At 35.8% G+C, this 20,139-nt stretch overlaps 1 protein-coding gene across 1 annotated transcript in view; it reads left to right on the top strand.

The window, feature by feature from the left end:
* The first annotated feature begins 446 nt into the window (after positions 1 to 446).
* LOC143391922 (steroid transmembrane transporter SLC22A24-like) overlaps positions 447 to 20,139 on the top strand; it is a 32,538-nt gene continuing 12,845 nt past the window's right edge. Inside the window, exons 1-5 of the mRNA XM_076844714.2 lie at positions 447 to 848; positions 1,689 to 1,792; positions 11,318 to 11,472; positions 11,571 to 11,739; positions 13,466 to 13,589. Coding sequence (XP_076700829.2) covers positions 447 to 848; positions 1,689 to 1,792; positions 11,318 to 11,472; positions 11,571 to 11,739; positions 13,466 to 13,589 — 954 coding nt within the window. The remainder of the gene's footprint in view (positions 849 to 1,688; positions 1,793 to 11,317; positions 11,473 to 11,570; positions 11,740 to 13,465; positions 13,590 to 20,139) is intronic.

The following is a 20,139-nucleotide window of genomic DNA, read 5'->3' as shown; positions in this document are numbered from 1 at the left end:
GTAACTTCTAGTGAAAATTCAGTCCTAACTAAGAAAAGCCATGCTCTATTCTTTACACAGTAATATCAGAAAGATTTTTACTTTTGAGGTTCCAACATTCCTTTTCTAAAAAGTAACAGATCATTGAAAGGTATGTTTAGGGTCATGTGGAGATTACACCCGCTGAAAGTCCACTGTTGACTCAAAGATCAGAATCATTCACAGAGTAATCTTTTAAGCAGGCTCAGTTGTCAGCAAGTAGAAGTCTCTTTGACAAATATTTATGTAACTTTATTGAAACTATCTGCCTGTCTAAACCCATTATTCTGCAGCAGTGAGTCACAGCCCATCAAGGAGAAAGTTGAATGAGGATCAACATATTATAGGTCTTGGAAAAGGAAGCATTTTCTCCTTCTGAATTTACCTTCATAAAGTGGTTCCTTCAGGTGATCCCCTGTTCAGCCTCAATGTCCTTTGATGAGCTCCTGGATCAAGCTGGAGGCCTGGGGAGATTCCAAATCTTTCAGCTAGTTCTCTTTTGTGTCATCAACATCCTAACATACCCACATATTGTACTGGAGAACTTCACTGCTGCAATTCCTGATCATCGCTGCTGGGTCCAGATTCTGGACAATGACACTGTCTCTGGTAATGACACCAGAACTCTCAGCCAAGATGCCCTCCTGAGGATCTCCATTCCCCTGGACTCAAACCTAAAACCAGAAAAGTGCCGTCGCTTCATCCGTCCCCAGTGGCAGCTCCTTCACCTGAATGAAACTGTCACCAACACAGCTGAGCCAGACACGGAGCCCTGTGTGGATGGCTGGGTGTATGACAGAAGCTACTTCCCCTCCACCATCATAACTGAGGTAAGGTGCCTCATCCAAATATACTGTTTGTATGATCAAAGAGTTTGGAGGTAATACCAAGAAGAAGCTTGCTTCATACATTTAGTCCTTCTGTAGGTAGCAATTGCTTATCTACTTACTCTATGATGCTGTGGAGAATGTACAGTATTGGAGTTAATGAACTGAACAAACAAAACATATACCTATAATTATCATTTAATCTAGTGAGAAAGATCTTTAATTTTAAAAGTGATCAAATGTTATACTAAGTCAGTGGTTCTCAGTGCTGAAAAACTGACCCTGAGAGCAACCCTGAGAGTTGCCCTATGGCATAATAAATCAGAATATCTGGGATTAGGATCCAAATACTAGTGTTTTTGATGTTCTTTAAGTGATTCAATGTGTGGCCGAGGATGAGAGATGTTGTAGTAGTTGAAGTATGGACTGCTAAGAAAAGTCAAAGGCAGGGTCCTTATACCACTTACATGATGAGAAAAAAAGTTATAGTTTTAAAATTTTTGGTAACTGTGTTTTTACATGTTTTAATTGTAGTAGCTAAAGAATCTGTATAAGTTAATGGAATAAAGAGAGTTGGTGACCTGAAGGTAAAAATGAATAAAGTCATGCAGAAAAAAGGTGCAGGATATTTGAAGATTATGAGGCAAGAGAGAGGCAAGTGCACTTGAAGGGCTAAAATAAATGGAGGAAAGGCAACCAGGGGAGAGTGACTGTAGGTGAAGCTGGAGATCGGGCAGGATCCACAAAGCAGAGATCATATGCGGGAGTTTGCACTTTGACTGCAAAGATTTTAAAGGCTCAAAACCTTCTAAAACTCCACTGTGCTTTTTTATTTTCTTCCAGTGGGACCTGGTTTGTGAATCCCAGTCATTAAAACCAATGATTCAAACTTTGTTTCTGACTGGGTCACTGTTGGGAAGTCTCATATATAGCCTTCCTTCAGACAGGTGAGTGTCACCTCATTTTCTTTTGAACTGTTGTTAAAATTAAGTATTCAGTAAATACTTATTTCTTTATTTAAGAAATCTTGACGAGATCTCTGTGTTTTGCACTGAACTGTGTACTGGACTCACTTTCTGACTACAGGAAACTAAGTATTAGCACTTAATACATACACTGGAAGTTAAAACTTGTTGTGAAAAATTCATTGTTCTGCATTAAGGAGACAGAAAAGGGTATGTCAATCTTATTAGTTTCAGGGAGCAATTTGCAGAGCAAATCCAGAATGTGAGGTGTATGAGTAACAGTTCAACAAAGGGAAAGAAAGTAGAGTTCAGGGAGAAGGCACTTGCATGGTTAATTTTTTTATTGGTTATTCAAAACATTACAAAGCTCTTGACATATCATATTTCATACATTAGATTCAAGTGGATTATGAACTCCCATTTTTACCCCAAATACAGATTGCAAATCACATCGGTTACACATCTACATTTTTACATAATGCCATATTAGTAACTGTTGTATTCTGCTGCCTTTCCTATCCTCTACTATCCCCCCTCCCCTCCCCTCCCCTCCCATCTTCTCTCTCTACCCCATCTACTGTAATTCATTTCTCTCCTTGTTTATTTTCCCATTCCCCCTCACAACCTCTTATATGTAATTTTGTATAACAATGAGGGTCTCCTTCCATTTCCATACAATTTCCCTTTTCTCTCCCTTTTCCTCCCACCTCATGTCTCTGTTTAATGTTAATATTTCCTCTTGCTCTTCCTCCCTGCTCTGTTCTTAGTTGCTCTCATTATATCAAAGAAGACATTTGGCATTTGTTTTTTAGGGCTTGGCTAGCTTCACTTAGCATAATCTGCTCTAATGCCATCCATTTCCCTGCAAATTCCATGATTTTGTCATTTTTAGTGCAGAATAATACTCCATTGTGTATAAATGCCACTTTTTTTATCCATTTATCTATTGAAGGGCATCTGTGTTGGTTCCACAGTCTAGCTATTGTAAATTGTGCTGCTGTAAACATTGATGTGGCAGTATCCCTGTACTATGCTCTTTTAAGGTCTTCAGGGAATAGTCCGAGAAGGGCAATACTTGGGTCAAATGGTGGTTCCATTCCCAGCTTTCATCCATTGATATGGGTCTGTTCAAATTGGGTGTATCCTCCTGACTCAGTCTGGGCAAATCATATGACTTAAGAAATTTATCGATGTCTTCACTATCTTCTATTTTATTGGAATATAGGTTTTCAAAATAATTTCTAATTGTCTTCTGTATTTCTGTAGCATCTGTTGTGATATTGCCTTGTTCATCCCGTATCTTAGTAATTTGAGTTCTCTCTCTTCTTCTCTTCATTAGCATGGCTAAGGGTCTGTCAATCTTATTTATTTTTTCAAAGAACCAACTTTTAGTTTTGTCAATTTTTTCAATAGTTTCTGTTGTTTCAATTTCATTGATTTCCACTCTGATTTTAAATATTTCTTGCCTTCAGCTACATTTGCTGTTGTTTTGCTGTTCCTTTTCTAGGGCTTTGAGATGAAGTGTGAGCTCATCTATTTGTTGGTTTTTTTCTTTTTTTGAGGAATGAACTCCAGGGGATGAATTTCCCTCTTAAAACTGCTTACATTGTGTTCCATAGATTCCGATATATTGTGTCTGTATTTTCATTTATCTCTAAGAATTTTTTGATTTCCTCCTTTATGTCTTCTGTAACCCATTGGTCATTTAGTAACATATTGTTCATTTTCCATGTGATGTAGGATTTTTCCTTCCTTCTTTTATTATTGATTTCCAGTTTCATTCCATTATGATCAGATAAAATGCATGGTATTATCTCCACCCCTTTATATTTACTGAGGGTTGCCCTATGGCATAATATATGGTCTATTTTTGAGAAGAATCCATGTGCTACTGAGAAAAAAGTATATCCACTTGATGATGGTTGATATATTCTATTATGTCAGTTAAGTCTAGGTTATTGATTATGATATTGAGTTCTATAGTTTCTTTATTCAACTTTTGTTTGGAGGATCTGTCCAATGGTGAGAGAGGTGTATTTAAATCACCCATAATTATTGTGTTGTGGTCTATTTGATTCTTGTACTTGAGGAGAGTTTGTTTTGTGAACCTCGCAGCACCCTTATTTGGTGCATAAATATTGATAATTCTTATGTCTTATTGGTGAATGGTACCTTTTAACAGTATATAATGTCCTTTCTTATCCCTTTTGATTAACTTAGTCTTGAAGTCGATTTTATTCGCTATGAGGATGGCCACCCCTGCTTGCTTACGAGGACCGTGTGCGTGGTATATTTTTTCCAAACCTTTCACCTTCAGCCTGTGTATGTCTTTTCCAATCAGATGTGTCTCCTGGAGGCAGCGTATTGTTGGATTTGTTTTTTTCAATCCATGTTACCAGCCTATGTCGCTTTATTGGAGAGTTTAAGCCATTAATGTTTAGAGTTACTATTGATATATGGATTGTACTCTCAGCCATGTTTGATTATTTATCTTTTTTTTTTTAAATTTAGTTTGTTTCTCCATGATTAGCTTTTCCCCTGCTCTCTGACTTACTGAGGTACTTCTGTTGGTTTTCGTTACTGTTTTTCATTTCTTTCTCGTGTAGTGTTTTGCTCAAGATGCTTTGCACTGCTGGTTTTCTGGCTGCAAATTCTTTTAACTTTTTTTTTTATCATGAAAGATTTTTATTTCATTATCATACCTGAAGCTTAATTTTGCTGGATATAAAATTCTTGGTTGTCATCCATTGTCTTTCAGTGTTTGAAATACGTTGTTCCAGGATCTTCTCGCTTTCAGCGTCTGTGATGAAAAATCCGTTGTTAACCTTATTGGTTTACCCCTGAATGTAATCTGCCTCCTTTCTCTTGTAGCTTTTAATATTTTCTCTTTGTTCTGTAAATTGGTATCTTCATAACAATGTGTCTTGGCGTTGGTCTACTGTGATTTTGTATGCTCAGTGTCCTGCATAGAGAATTTGTATATCCGTTTCCTTTTTTATATCTGGAAAGTTTTCTATAAGTATTTCATTCAGCAGGTTGCTCAGTCCCTTGGTTTGAACCTCTATACCTTCCTCTATCCTGAAGACTCTTAAGTTTGGTTTTTTATGTTATCCCATATCTCTTGGATGTTTTTCTTGTGATTTTTTACAGCCTTTCTGAGTTGGCTGGACTCTTTTCAAGATGATGTATTTTGTCTTCATTTTCTGATGATCTGGCTTCTACTTGCTGCACTCTGTTAGTGATACTCTCATTTAAGTTTTTAATTTGGTTTATACTTTCCTTCATTTCTAAAATTATTGTTGGATTTGTTTATAATCTCTATCTCCTGATAAAGATGCTTATTTGCTTCTTTTATCTGTTTATGTAATTCATTTTCAATGTGTTCTTTCACTGTTTGAATTTGCTGTCTCATATCCTCTTTAAGATTCCATTCCATCTATCTAAGGTATTCCTTGAATTCTTTTTTTGGCCATTTTTCTGACGCCTCTAGGTCCTCCTGAATATTTAGGCTGTCCTGCTTTGTTTGTGCACTTGCATGTTTAAAAGTAAGTTCCTAGTCTTGGCAATATTCTGAACCACCTAGTCCCTGTAAGAAAAATGAACATAGATACTTTTATACTGGTCATCATTTCACACATGCAGTGTAGGCAAACATACAGAAGTAATCGTCATTATAAAATCTGAATCTGAGGATGGAGTAGCACTGTGGCCCTGATGGGATGGTAAGTCAATGGACCTGTAACCTGGATGCTGGTCCTTGTGAAATGACTTTAATAGGTAACATTTGTAACCAGAAAAGGTAATTATTAAGAAGTTAAAAGGATGAAGCTTGGAGGTGAGAAGTTTGTGACTTCTAGCACCCTGACAGAACTACAAAGGCAGTCAATCATGGCTCTCATCCACACATGGTTCCCACAAGAACACCGATGGGAGTGCTGATTCTAAAAGCTACCTAGTATTCTCAGTTCAAAATTGTGACTTTGCACATACAATAGATAATTCATGCCTGTATGGATTTCTAGATCAGAGAGTTCATTTCCCTCTAGTTTTCAGGTCTCTATACTACTAATTTGTACTGGAGAATGAATTAACAAAACAGTTAAATGAAAAATATGAATAAGTAAATTTTCTTTGAGCAGAGATTCAGGTTACTATCCATAAATAGTAGAATAAAAATATATTATATTCATATAAATTTCTATTGAGCCACAAGAAAGAACAAACTACTGCCACATGCAATAACAGGGGCAATATTACATAATAGAGGACTACATAACACATTATTTCAAGTTCAAAGATCAAAGCATACAGGCTAATATATGGTGGTGTTAAAGTTCATGATCTTAGATATCTTTGGTGAGAATGGTGTCCAGGAGAATGTCTGAGAACAACTTCTTCATGAGACTGATGTTCTGTTGATTTAGAACTGGTTAAATAGAGTGGTCTTGTGAAAATAATTAAACTTGTAAATGAAATGCTTAATAAGGGATGTAACAATGGTAGGGATGTGACTCTTGAATTAGGAGTATAATTTGATAGAAGGCAATAGTAGCAGCCAGGAGATCAGTTGTAAAACGATTAACTTCAATACTTATGACAGAGATTTGTAAGATGGTCCTTTCAGATCTAAAGTAGTAAATGATGGAAAGCAGTAAAGAAACTTACTTTAGTAATTATTTTATTTCACAAATTTATGGATTACATTAATTTGGTATATTTATATACTTTAAATAATTACAAACAGTGTGTAATTACCAAGACAATGTGGTTAATATTTCATCACCTTAAACATTAAAAAATGTCTATAAACACATAATAATTGTACCATGAAATACTATGTGATATTTTATTTTATGTATACCTTATATAAGGATAAAATCTGGGTAATAAGCATTTCTGTCTTCTTATGATTATTTTGGTATACAGCTTTCAAGCTCCTCTCTTCTAGTGATTCATAAAATATACTATAGGTTATTGTGAACTATAGTCACCCAGCTTTGCTGTAGAACTTAGAATTTATTACTGCCAACCACTTGTGCTTTGGTGCCAATTATTCAACTTCCTTCTACTCCCCCTCACCTCTCCCTGCTTCTAGTACCAGAAGTTATGGAGTTCAACCCCATTATCATATGAAGGGACCTCTGCATTCCTGACAAATAACCACCCAGTTTCTTAGAACACTTTAGAGTATGTGTAGCTCACATTTGCAGCTAGCATTTTACATGCATTAATTATCCACATTTCATCCATGCACTATGTTGACCTGTGTCTTCTCAAGCTTGAAAATTTTCTGCCTTTCTTACCCAGGTATTAGCCAGTGATTTTCTGTCATACATACAATAAAACTCTGAGTTTCTTATCAAGTCTTGCCATTCTGTCATATGGCCCCAGCCTCCCTTCCTCACCTTGTCTACCCACTTATCCATTCTCTGTTAGTCTTCAGAACATCTAGCTGGATTCTACCACATGACATTTGCATTTTCTATTTATTCTGCCTATGATGCTTTTCCCTGTACACTGTTCAGCCCAACTTCTAAGTTCTCAGATTCAAATCTTACCTTCTGAAAAGTCTCTTCCCTGATTCCCTATTTAGTGGTACCTCTATCCAAGTTACTCTTGTGGCAAATCCCAGCCTTTAAATTTAATGGGTATGTGGGCTCCCTCTTGTCCAGCAAGGAGGTCCACAAAACATGGTAGAGGAGTGTGTGGCTGTGGAGTCACTAAACAAAATCTCCAGAGACCAAGAAGGAAGCAGGTCTGATTTTACTGCAAAGTAACCATGTATTTATACTCGGGCAATAGCTAAGCAGATTACAGGTAGCCACCAATGCAATTTCTGATAACTGTCCTTGCAGCAACCAATTGAGGAGTGGGCCGTGGAGCAAGCACAGGCCTCACACCCATGGCCTCACACCCAGGGCTGTGCCTACAGGGTAAGCAGTCTGCCACTCACTTGCCTAGCACGAGGGGAGTGGCGTGCCACTCAGATGCCCTTAATTTATGCCATGCATGCAGTAGTCCATGCACTTGTCCCCACAAATGAGAATTTTATAACTTTGCCTTTTAAATGCCTTATTTCTGCACTGAGTGGTAACAAAGACCATCTGTCAGCCTATTGAAGTATCCCAGAGTAAAGATGATAGGAGTCTAAAGGAAGTAGATATCATGGAGATGGAAAGATGGATCTAGATTTGGGGAATTTTTTAGAATCAGAGACATCAAGACATTCTGGAGATTAAGATTATTTTTCACTATTGCAGAGCTGCTAGTAAGAGAAATGGAAGTTTCAAAGAGGATATAAGCTTCTGACCTGAAAAAATGACTAGACTATAGACTTAATGCCACTATAGAAGATGGAAGAGAATTAGAGAAGTGGAGAAATGTTGATGGAGAAAATCAAGAAATCTGTTTTGGATTTGCTGAGTGGGAGCTATTTGGCATTGTTTCAGTCCACTTTTTTGTACTGTGACTAAAAGAGCCAAATTTACAGGATAAATGTTTATCTTGGGGCTCACAATTTCAGAAGTCTCAGTGCATAGGTGGCTCACTCTATTCCTTGAAGCGTCATGGTCAAAACATATGGTGGAGGAAATTATTAGCCAGGAACATGCCACAAAAGGGGTGGGGAGAGATAGAGATAGAGATAGAGATAGAGAGAGAGAGAGAGAGAGAGAGAGAGAGAGAGAGAGAGAACTCCCCTTATCAAGACAAAATATAAAAAGGCATACCACCAGTGACCTACCTCTTCTAGCCACATGCTACTCAACTATAGTTACCACTCAGTTAATTCATTCAACTGGACTTACACACCAATTGGTTAATACTCTCATAATATAATCACTTCAACTCTGAAGTTTCTTGGATTGTCTCACACACATCAACTTTTTGGGAACAGCTCACATCTGTTCACATCTAAACCATAATGGACATATATATGGAGATTCAGGTATCTAGTTGTACATGTACGTTTGGGCCATAGAAAAGTTTAAGTCTGTGAATATCTTGAAATTTGCTATCATACAAATATTTGTATAGTTAGAGGAGTGAGGATAGGAAAAAAACATTAGTAAGCACAGTGATACAAAGTAGTTTAAACCTGCCTAAAGCAATAACTCACCATGTGCACAATTCTACTTCACTGTAATTGAACAGGTGTTGTTGCCTCACATGATCAGGAGAGTTTTCCAGTCCTGATATCTTTCTTCTTCAGATTTCAAATGCACACAAATTTATTTATTATGTACAATTCAGTATTCATCTATACCTTAATTCCTTTTACTCGAGGATAATGTCATTCTTCTCATTTACAATGTTCTTATTGGTTTCAGCAAAGATCCTTTTCCTTGTGTATTCCCATTCATGTCCATGAATTCCCATTAATCTACATTCCTATCCATCACAACAGAGAAATGTGTTACATATTTACTATTTCTCTTTCTACATGCTATGAAATATGTTATGTTTTTGAGTATGATAGTTTTCAAATCTATATAAGATGTATCTTTTGTCTAATCTCTTTATTACATTTATCATTCAACACTAAGTTCTTTTAGGTCTACTTATATTTTCATGTATGTAATCTTTTGTTTCAACGTAACCCAGAGCTCTCATGATAAGCCCCCAACACTTTTCCCTATTCTATTTTCCAGTGTTGGTTTCTTTGATTCCCACAGCATCCCTAAAACCACACCTATCTATTGAAACAGGGTTTTCCTCAGGTGAGGCTGACCTTAAACTTGTGATTCTACCTCTGCCTCCTGAGTCACCACCATGCCTGGCAATGAGCTTTAAAATTTTGCATCAGTTTTAGGTTTACAGAAATATTGAGTCCAAAGTACAGAGAGTTCCCAATACCCCCTCCCACAAACAACCTCACATATTCTTAGCAATTTACATTAGTGTAATAAGTTTATTATATGTGATAGACCAATATTTATGTGGTATTGACTAAAGCCCATGGTTTACAACAGGACACACTCTTAGTGTTACATGGTTTTAGGGGTTTTGGCAAAAGTATAAAGCCATGTAGCCACCAACAGAGTATCTCTTTTAAAATATCCTGTCCTCTACCTGTTCATCCCTTCCACTCAAACTCTGTAACCATTATCACAAGAATTTATTTGTTGTACTGATTGTGTTTTCATTTCTCAATTTTCCAGGAATTGTTTTATCCTCAATCATGGCTAATAAAAAGATAGTTCTATCTTGAATTCTCTCATTCAAGTTTAGTAACACAATGTATGTGGCAAGAACCTACATTTTGTTAAAAATGGAAACACAATTCATAAGACTTTTAATGACTTAGTCTGTGAAAGTAACACAAGTTATAGGGAAAATGTTCAAAACTAAAATTTTGTCCAGATAGTAATGTCCTAAGCAGCTTTTTCACTGCTGGGAGTAAAGGATCCAATCAGAACAACTATAGAGGAAGAAAAGTTTATTTGAGAGCTCACCGTTTTAGAGGTCCTTAGTCCATAGAAAGACAACTCCATTCCTTGAAGCTGGAGACAAGGCAGAATATGATGGTGGAAGAGTGTGGCAGAGGGAAACAACTCTCATTGTAACCAGGAAGCAGAGGGACTGCTGTCACCAGATGCAAATATATTCATCATAACTGTGACTCCAATAAACCACTTCCTCCAGCCACATTCCACCTGCCTCCATTTACAATTCAGTTAATCCCACCATGGATTAACTCACTGATTAGTTTAATTAGGTCATTTCTTCTCCAAGCCTTCTTGCATTGTCTGACATGTGAGATTTTGGACGATGCCACATCTAAACCATAAAAATTAACATTACTCAAAACTTTGTATCAGCTCATGGAACTTTGTTCAAGTTAACTCCAGAATGAGACTATTCTCTGGAGCTCCATGACACAAATATTTTCCTGTTCTTTTTGTGTGATATGTCCTTCTGCTTATTATTCTCTTTCTCTCCTCTGTGGACCTCCTATGAGTTCTTGTGCTAAAGGGAACAGTTGCCAGGTCATCTTCTGAAACACACTTCCTGAAACCTTTGAACACTGACATGGCCCAGGGTATTGATTATGTCATCTCTCTGCAACTTTGATGTATTTTCTTCCCACACTTCCTTTCAAATCCTTCAGCATTTACCTAAAGATTGCAAACATCCAACTATGAATCTCTTGATTTCCCTCCTCAGCACTCTGAACATGATACACAAATCCACTTTCCTAAATGAACTTTTTTAAAACAAACATTTGTTATGACCTCCCCTTTTCCTCCTCTTGATATGGTTCCATGTGGCATCAAGATCCTCTTATGCCATGTGCTTTTCTGTGCATTCTGGCATCATTCTAAGATTAGCAGGGATGCTTACATCTGTGATTTTCATTGTTGACTAGTATTATGATTCCGCTAGACCACAAGTACAATGTCCTACTTGTTAAACATTTTACCATAAATCTCAAGTTATTTTATCTTTTCTTGTTTTCCACATATTATTTTTTTCTGAAATAAGCTTACCTGTTCCAATCTTTCTTAGGTTTGGGCGGAAGGTGGTGTACCTGTGGTGCATACTCCAGCTGGGCATCGTTGACACTGCCGCAGCATTTGCCCCCACCTTCCTCATTTACTGCATATTACGCTTCTGTGCTGGGTTGAGTGTCATGACTATTATGATAAATGCTTTTTGTCTCAGTAAGTAAATAATTTGAGACTTTCATTTTTTCCATGCCTGAATTGACTGTGAATTACCCTTTGCCTGGAATGACAATTAGGTACATATTTTTTTCCAGTGTCAGAATGGACAACATCCAAAAGGAAGTCTCTAGGAATAGTCCTGATGATGTCTTCCTACAGTATTGGGCAGATGTTCCTTGGAGGACTGGCTTTTGCCATTAGAAGCTGGCACATACTGCATCTGGCTGTGTCTGTACCCTTGCTTGTCCTCCTTTTGCCTTCCAGGTATGAACAATCTCCATGTTATTTACAAGAGAGGCCAAAGGGATAGCAGATAACGCTGGGTATGTTTTTGGTTCCAATGTTGGTCCCTATTAACACCCTTTGTGCCATCCATGGTGCAAGAGAGGAAATAGGATGGCAATTTAAATGGAGGTTGGCACTATGCATAACCATTTTTGTATAATAGTCAGGAAATTGTCATGAAATAATTGTAATACAAAAATAAAACATTTTATCATACTTTTATGAGTGCAATATAATAATACATAATAGTGGAGTTCATTGTGACATACTCATAAATGCACATAATATAATTTCCTATATCTCATTTTCCCTTACCTCCCTTTTGCCTGCCCTCTTACTCCCTCTGATTGTCTTCCTTATGGTTTCTCTTCTACATGTTTATTTTTTAAATTGGTTCATTATGATCATATATAAACATGGAGCTCATTATGATTTGTTTATACATGGACATAGCACACTTTGGTTGATTTCAATGCCCAGCATCTCTCCTTGGCATCCCTCATCCTTGCCTGTCTTACTCTGCTATACTGTTCTCCCTTCTATTCTCATGAGATCCTTTTATTTTTCCCTTTTTGTTCTCTTTACCTTTCACCTATGAAAGAAAACATTCAATCTTTGGCTTTCTGAGTCTGGCTTATTTCACTTAGCATTATGCTTTCCAGTTCCATTTATTTACCAGCAAATAACATAATTTCATTCTTCTTTATGGTGAATAAAACTCTATGTGTGTATATACCATATTTTCTTTATCTGTTCATCTGTTGATGGACACTAACAATGGTTTTATAACTTGGCTATTTGAATTGCACTCTTACAAACATTGAAATTCATGTATCACTAGAGTACACTGATTTGGGGGTTTTGGTGTAAATTTCCTAACTCTGGAACAGTTGAGTCATGTGGTGGTCCCATTCCTAGTCTTTTGAGAAATTTCCAAACTGGTTTCTAAAGTGATTTTACCAATTTGAAGTCCTACCAATGATAAATGTTATTTTATTCAGTTTTTTTGCCACTGTGATTTAAAGACCAACCAACAATTGTAATTATCTTTTCACATTGTTCATTATTAATGTATATGAATACAACTGACCTTCTATGTTGACTTTGTATTATGCTATTTGGCTACATTTTCTATTCATTAGCTAAAATATCTTTTTTTCTGGAATCTTCAGGATTTTTTACATGGAAGACCATATCATCTGCAAACAGATAATTTTACTTTCTCCTTTTTCATATAGATGCCTTTTATTTCTTTTTATTGCCTAATTAATCCATCTATAATTTTTAGTTCTATGTTGAAAATAAGTGGTGAAAGTGGGCATGCTTGCCTTATTTCTGATCTCTGAGAAAAAATCTTTTAGTCTTTCACCATTGAGTATGATGTTCACTGACTTGGGTCCTACAAAAACATTATGATATGTGAATTATATATCAAAATTATATATCAAAAAATTGGAATGCAAATGGATGATTTATACCATTTGATCCTTGTTTACTGATCTCTATAATTATTTTCACACATTAATGGACAGATATGCCCCTCATCTTAGTGAAAGACAAGTCCAGTGGAAAAGGAAGATTTGGTTAGAAATTACACTGCCACAATAATAAAGTATGTATAAATGGAAAGGCAAAAGAATCTCAAGGTTGTGTGGAAATTAAATAGTTAAATATTTACTGTACCTTCCTTGTCTTCTTTAATCAGGAAGCTGGTGGAGTCCTTCCGGTGGCTGATTGTCAGAAATCAGCTAGAAAAGGGTGTAAAGGAACTTAGAAGAGTTGCACACATAAATGGAAAAAAGAATGCTGAAGAGACCCTGACCATAGAGGTGATCTGGAAGGGGGACTGGGATGAAATGACATGACCTCATAATCACACTAGGCTATGTTCCTGGGTCTCTGGGGTGACTAAAGGGTCTGAATGATAATGCTGAATGAGCTCTTACATCTCGTCCTGGTTCTCCATGGATTCATTGTAGAGAGGGGACCTTGAAAAAACGTATCAGGTATTTTGACATAGATGTTGCAATTCATTCATGGAAGTACACAAATTGTACCTAATTCATTTCTCACTACTTAAATAAATTATGGTCCCTTTTAAAGAAAATCAGAAAGCTAGTAAGACAAAGAGTAATTGAGCATGCAAAAGATAGCATTAAAATTATTTTTTAATTCTATCCATTTATGTATCAATTCCACAAATATTGATTGTGCAACAAATGAATCACATACTCTTCTACACAATATAAACATGACAGTAAAATATATAAAAGTCCTTTCCTACTTCTTTTGACATTTAACATTGTTCTCACTAGAGAGTAATAAAATTGCACCTCTGTGAAAAATCTTTGGACAAATTTTTTTTTCTTTTTTTCTCCCTGAAGTTCCCTCCTCATGGGAACCAGATTCTGATGCGGCTTATTCAAAAAATACTCTCATTAACACATTTAAAAATACTTATGCATCTACTGTGTGCCAGCAGGTTAATATATATTAATAAGCAAATAAATCAGATTCTCTCCCTTTAAGGAACTTACATTTTAATTTGGGACAAAAATTAAGCAACAATTACAAAAAGAGTGATATGACAAGTCACGTGAAAAGAATTTTTGAGAGAACACAGCTTTAATGGACCAAAAAGTATTTGGGGTTAACTGATAAAAAAAGAAGCTAAAAATCACTTCAGGCATCACACAAACTGCTTGGTGGAGGGACAACTAATAGACCTCCCCACATTAACCCTGAAAGAGAGCAAATGCCCTAGACTAGAAATTGTTAATAAAGGAAGACACAAAGGATAGATTCTATGGCTACAAAATTATTCTATCCTTCTGACTCACTAAATAAATTGAAACATTCTCAATTTCCCCAAAAGTCTTATTTTTATAGCATATTCTTGAAGTCCAGAATATTTTTTAATTGCCATCATTTGAACTAAAGACTTCACTCTTGATAGAAGAACACTCTAACACTGAGCTACACCCTGACTCCCAGAACCAAAACACTTCAATGAGGTCCAAATGTGGATAAGACTACTTATGTGTTGTTCTCTAATCATAGAACCTGTATTTATAAATCCACAAAACTAAAGAGACAAAACACATGTCTGAAACATACACTGATGATCTAAGTTTAGAATAACTACTGGAGACATTCCCATTCAAAAAGGAGATTTGAGATACAGAGTCTATAGCAATTATGAAATCAAGAAAGGCAAAGTTTAGAAATTCTGTGAGTAGGTTTAAAGGCTTGGAAAATTGAAGCAATTTGGATCTCACAACCTCTTGTCTCTTGGCTCCAACTTACAAATTTTTTCCCTCTCATAAAATGCATAAACATATTTTCATCTAAAAGGTGTTTTAAGTTAGCTTATCAGTGTAGCATTTTTGGGAGCCTTTCTCATTTGATACAATTTCTTTTTTTTTAAATTTTTTTAAAAGAGAGAGTGAGAGATGAGAGAGAGAGGGAGAGAGAGAGAGAGAGAGAGAGAGAGAGAGAGAGAGAGAGAGAGAGAGAGAATTTTTTAAATATTTATTTTATTTTTTTTTAGTTTTTGGCAAACACAACATCTTTGTTTGTATGTGGTGCTGAGAATCAAACCCTGGCCGCACACATGCCAGGCGAGCGCGCTACCGCTTGAGCCACATCCCCAGCCCTTGATACTATTTCTGTTCCCTTCAGTCAAGTAGGAAATGTTTATTGTGACAAATATTTCTCAAAAACATTGGGGAGCTCCTATGAACTTCATTGGGGTTTACAAAAAATTGTAACACTCTAACAAATACCTTTGATATAAACCCTTCTCGGCTTTGGGTGCTTGAAATGGTTGAAAGAAAACACATCTAATTATCTCAGAAGTTCTATTGTTTGTTTGAGATCTAATCCCCATGAGATCTTGAGAAACATTGTCCAGGAGGTGATGCATATGCTAATTACGTATTGATTCGTGAAAGTTAAGACATCCTTGCAAGATTGGCATAAAAATCAACTTGGTATTGGTGTGTAATCTTCTCAATATATGATTGAATATTAATAGCTAACATTTTATTAAGAATTTTTTCATCTTAGTTCATCAGGCTAATTGGTCTGTAGTTTTCTTTCCTTTTGTGTCTTTATCTGGTTGTAGTATGAGGATGATAGTGGCTTTATAGAATAAATTTGGAAGTGTTCCATCCCTTTCTATTTTGTGGAATAATTTGAGGACCATTAGCATTATTACTTCTTTGAAATTCTGGTAGAATTCAGATAAGAATCCATCTGACTCTGGGCTATTCTTTGTTTGAAGACTTTTCATTACTTCTTCTATCTCATTGGTAGTTATTATTCTGTTCAGGCTGTCATTCAAAGCTGTGAACAATTATTTCCATATGAAAAACAAACTCCCCCTTTATTCAAGTTTATACTCTGACCATCTTGATCGTTTTTCTTTTTCTTTTATTGGTTCTGTTTTAGTTATGCAAGACAGTAGAATTTACTTTGGTATATTTATACAAGCATGGCTTTTATCTTATTCTAATTAGGATCTCAGTCTTGCAGATGTACACAATTGTGAGTTTCACTGTGTTCTATACATATGTGAACATATGAAATAATGCCAGATTCATTCCACTGTCTTTTCTATTTCTATACCCCTCCCATCCCTTCAGTCTTCTTTGTCTAATCCACTGAACTTCTATTCTTCTCCTCCTCCCACCTTATTTTGTGTTAACATTCATGTAACAGAGAAAAATCTAACTTTTCGTCTTTTGGGCTTGGTTTATTTCCCTTAGCATGATAGTCTCCATATCCATTCACTTTCTGGAAAATATCATAAATTCATTCGTTTTATAGCTGATTTATGTTCCATTGGGTATAGTATATATACCACAATTTCTTTATCCATTCATCTGTTGATAGGCATCTAGTTTTGTTCCATAAGTCTGCTATTGTGAATTGTTCTGTTGTAAACATAGATGTGGCTGCATCACTATAGTATGCTTATTTTAAATCCTTTGGATATATACTGAGGAGTGGAATAACTGGTGTTTCCATTCCAATTTTTGAGGAATCTTCATACCACTTTCCAGAGTGGTGGCACTATTTTGCAATCGCACCAGCAATGTATGAGTATTTTCTTTTCCCTACATCCTCATTAACACTTATTGTTCCTTGTATTCTTGATAATTGCTATTCAGACTGAAATGAGATGAAATCCCATTGTAGTTTTAACATGCATTTCTCTAATTTCTACAGATATTGAACCTTTTTTCACATATTTGTTGGCCATTCCTATTTCTTTTTTTGATATGTGTCTTTTTAGTTTCTTGTCCCATTTATTGACTGTTTTTGGGTGAAGGTGATTATTGTAGTGGTGGTGGTGGTGGTATTGTTGTTAAGCTTTTTGAGTTCTTTTTATATCTTGGAAATTAATCTCCTATCTGAAGTGTGGGTAGCAAAAATCTTCTCCCATTCTGAAAGCTCTCTCTTCACACTCTTGATTGTTTCCTCTTCTGGAAATAAGCTTTCAGTTTTATACCAACCAGTCTGTTGGTTTTTTATTTTACTTCTTTTACTTTAGGAATTTTGTTAAAGAAGTCTGTTCCTAAGCCAACATGGAGTGTTGTGCCTACATTTTTTTTCTATCTAATATCTAGTTGACCACCTTAATCTTAGAATCTTTTCTTTCATAGGTAGAGTTAATATTGATTAAGTCACCATATGGCCCAACATGATCTACACATTCAATGTAATACTCATCAACATATCAATGACACTCTTCACAGATCTAAAAAAAAAAAAGAAAAGGAGTCCTAGAATTCAAATGGATAGACAGAAGACCCATAATAGCCAAAACAATTTTTAACAAAGAAAATATATCACTGGGTTATCACAATATCTGATTTAGAATTATACAACAGAGTTGTATTAAGAAAAAATTACAATAAATGCTGGTGAAGATGCTGGGGGATTGGAACTCTGATATTTGAACTCTGTAAGAATGTAAATTACTACAGTCACTATGAAAATCAGAATAGAGATTCCTTAAAACTAGAAATAGAACCACCATATGACAGGTATAAGAGTGAGTAATTCAGTATTTATCCAAAAGACTTAATATCATCATACTCTAGAGATCCATTCACACAAATGTCTATGGCAGCACAAATCACAAGAGCCAACTTATGGAGCAGGTATTAATCAACAGATTAAGGGATAAAGACAGTGCTATATTTATACACAACAGTGTTGTATTCAGCCATAAAGAAGAATGAAATTTTGTCATTTGCCAAAAAAAATAGATGGAATGTGAGATAATTATGTTAAGTGAAATAATCCAGACTCATAAATTCAAGGTCATATGTTTTCTCTCATATGTGGAAGCTGGATAGAAAAAGGAAAAAAATGAGAATCTCATGAAAATTGAATAATACTGTCAGAGTAAAGAAAATTATCAGGGGGACAAAATAGAGTTTAGTGGGGTATTACTTGGAAAAGAAATTAACCAAATTATGTTATGTGCATATAGGAATCAGCCACAATGAAACCCACTATTTTGTATAATTGCTATTTGCACCAATAAAATTTTGAAATTAAAAAATTATTCCCCATATGTGCTATCAAGCTGATGGTTTTAACTTGCTACTTGAGCACTTTGAGCATACAGGCACATGTCCCAAACAGAGTATATTTTCTTTTCATCATCTGGTAGGAGGAAAATAGTAATAAATTATGACAGGGAAATTATGCATTTTCTTGCAATCATAAACCTCTGCACTATCTTTAAACCAGACATTAGCACTAGATTTTAGCAGGGAGGAGGGGTCAATATTTTTTCATGCCAAGTAGTAGGAGGGAAGGTAGGGATTCAAAAGGATCAAATGCCTCAACTCAGGTATAACCATCCCCAAATAAGTCCTATTTCTCAATTAAGGCCAGGTCCTTCCACAAAGAAACAACGAAAGGTTCATATCTTCAAGTTTTATTGACATTATTTTTAAAATTGAGTCCTGGGACTTGGACTTCAGATTTTTCTGCCCTCTACCTGTGGAAGATGAGGGTATCCTTATACTCTGCTCTTTATATACATCTTCTGATTTTCACATTCCACTTTAGATTGGTAGTCAATCACTACTAGTCTTCCATTGTCTTTTTAAAATGCATTTGAACTACTTTACAAGAGTTATAAATATCAGCATACTCTAGAGATGCATTCTAAAGTCCGAACAATTATTCCTTTTTTTTTAAAACTTTTCAAATCCTGGGATCATAACCAACCCATCCCAGTTTACCTCCAGTGAAAATTTTAATACCTGAATTACAACTGCATGCACCAGCTAACACCACTATGGGATTTTCATTGGATAATCTAGTTCTCGATTCTTATTATAGCATTAATTTATTTGACTACTACCATACAATTACAAGTATTATAGATCTGCTTTCCTAGAAACTGGAAAATCTGAGATTTGTGTGCAGAAGGTTTATTGAGATGTTCTTTCAAAACATTATCTGTGAGGAAAAAAATGGAATTAGGCAGAAATAAGTGTCAGAGTATAATGCAGTTCTAACAGAGGACCCAGGAGATCTTGCAAGAAACACTGGAATTAGTGTTGCCCACGAGAATTCCTCTTCCTTGAAGCAAGGAAACATGATTCTAATATGCTTGAATTCTTCAGTTATTGGATAAGGACAAGGGTCTGGCATTGATTGAGGAGATTTTCTTTATCTAAGTGCAATACCCAGTGGGGGCACAACACCAGCCATCAACACTCCCAGAAGCTGGAGAAGTGAATAAAACATGTGAGTAGGAGATACAACAGCATCCCCTAACCAGAGATTAGCAAACTATTTCCAGAATAAAACCTGTTTTTGTAAATAAAATATTATTGAAACATAGCCAAACCCAGTTGATTTTGTATTATGAATGACTGTTTCACACTACAGCATCATAATTAAGCAACTGCAATAAAAATCATTGCCTGTATGGCCTAAAATATTTATTTACTGTAGCTCAGGGGAAAAAAATTGTCTGTGGCATCCTGTGTTAAGTCACTATAGGTTTTGTTGTTGTTGTTGTTGTTGTTGTGGGGTGGTGATTGTTTGTTTTGTATGTTTGATTGTTTTTGTTTTGTTTTGGTCTGCTTTGGGAGAGCTAATTTGTTTGTTCTGCACCAAGGATTGAAGCCAGGGTGCTTAAGCACGAGCCACATTCCAGGCCCTTTATATATTTTATTTTGAGAGAGAGTCTAGATAAGTTGCTTATTGTCTCACTAAGTTGCTGAGGGTGGCATTGAATTTGCAATTCTCCTGCCACCCCCTCTTGATCTGCTGGGATTACAGGCATGTGCCACCATGCACAGCTCACTGAATTTTTATTATCAGAAATAACTTATTACTATT

Source organism: Callospermophilus lateralis, chromosome 2, assembly GCF_048772815.1.
Source record: "Callospermophilus lateralis isolate mCalLat2 chromosome 2, mCalLat2.hap1, whole genome shotgun sequence".
Taxonomy (NCBI): Eukaryota; Metazoa; Chordata; class Mammalia; order Rodentia; family Sciuridae; genus Callospermophilus; species Callospermophilus lateralis.
Note: the sequence above shows the minus strand (reverse complement) of the source record. Positions and strands in the feature narration are given on the sequence as shown.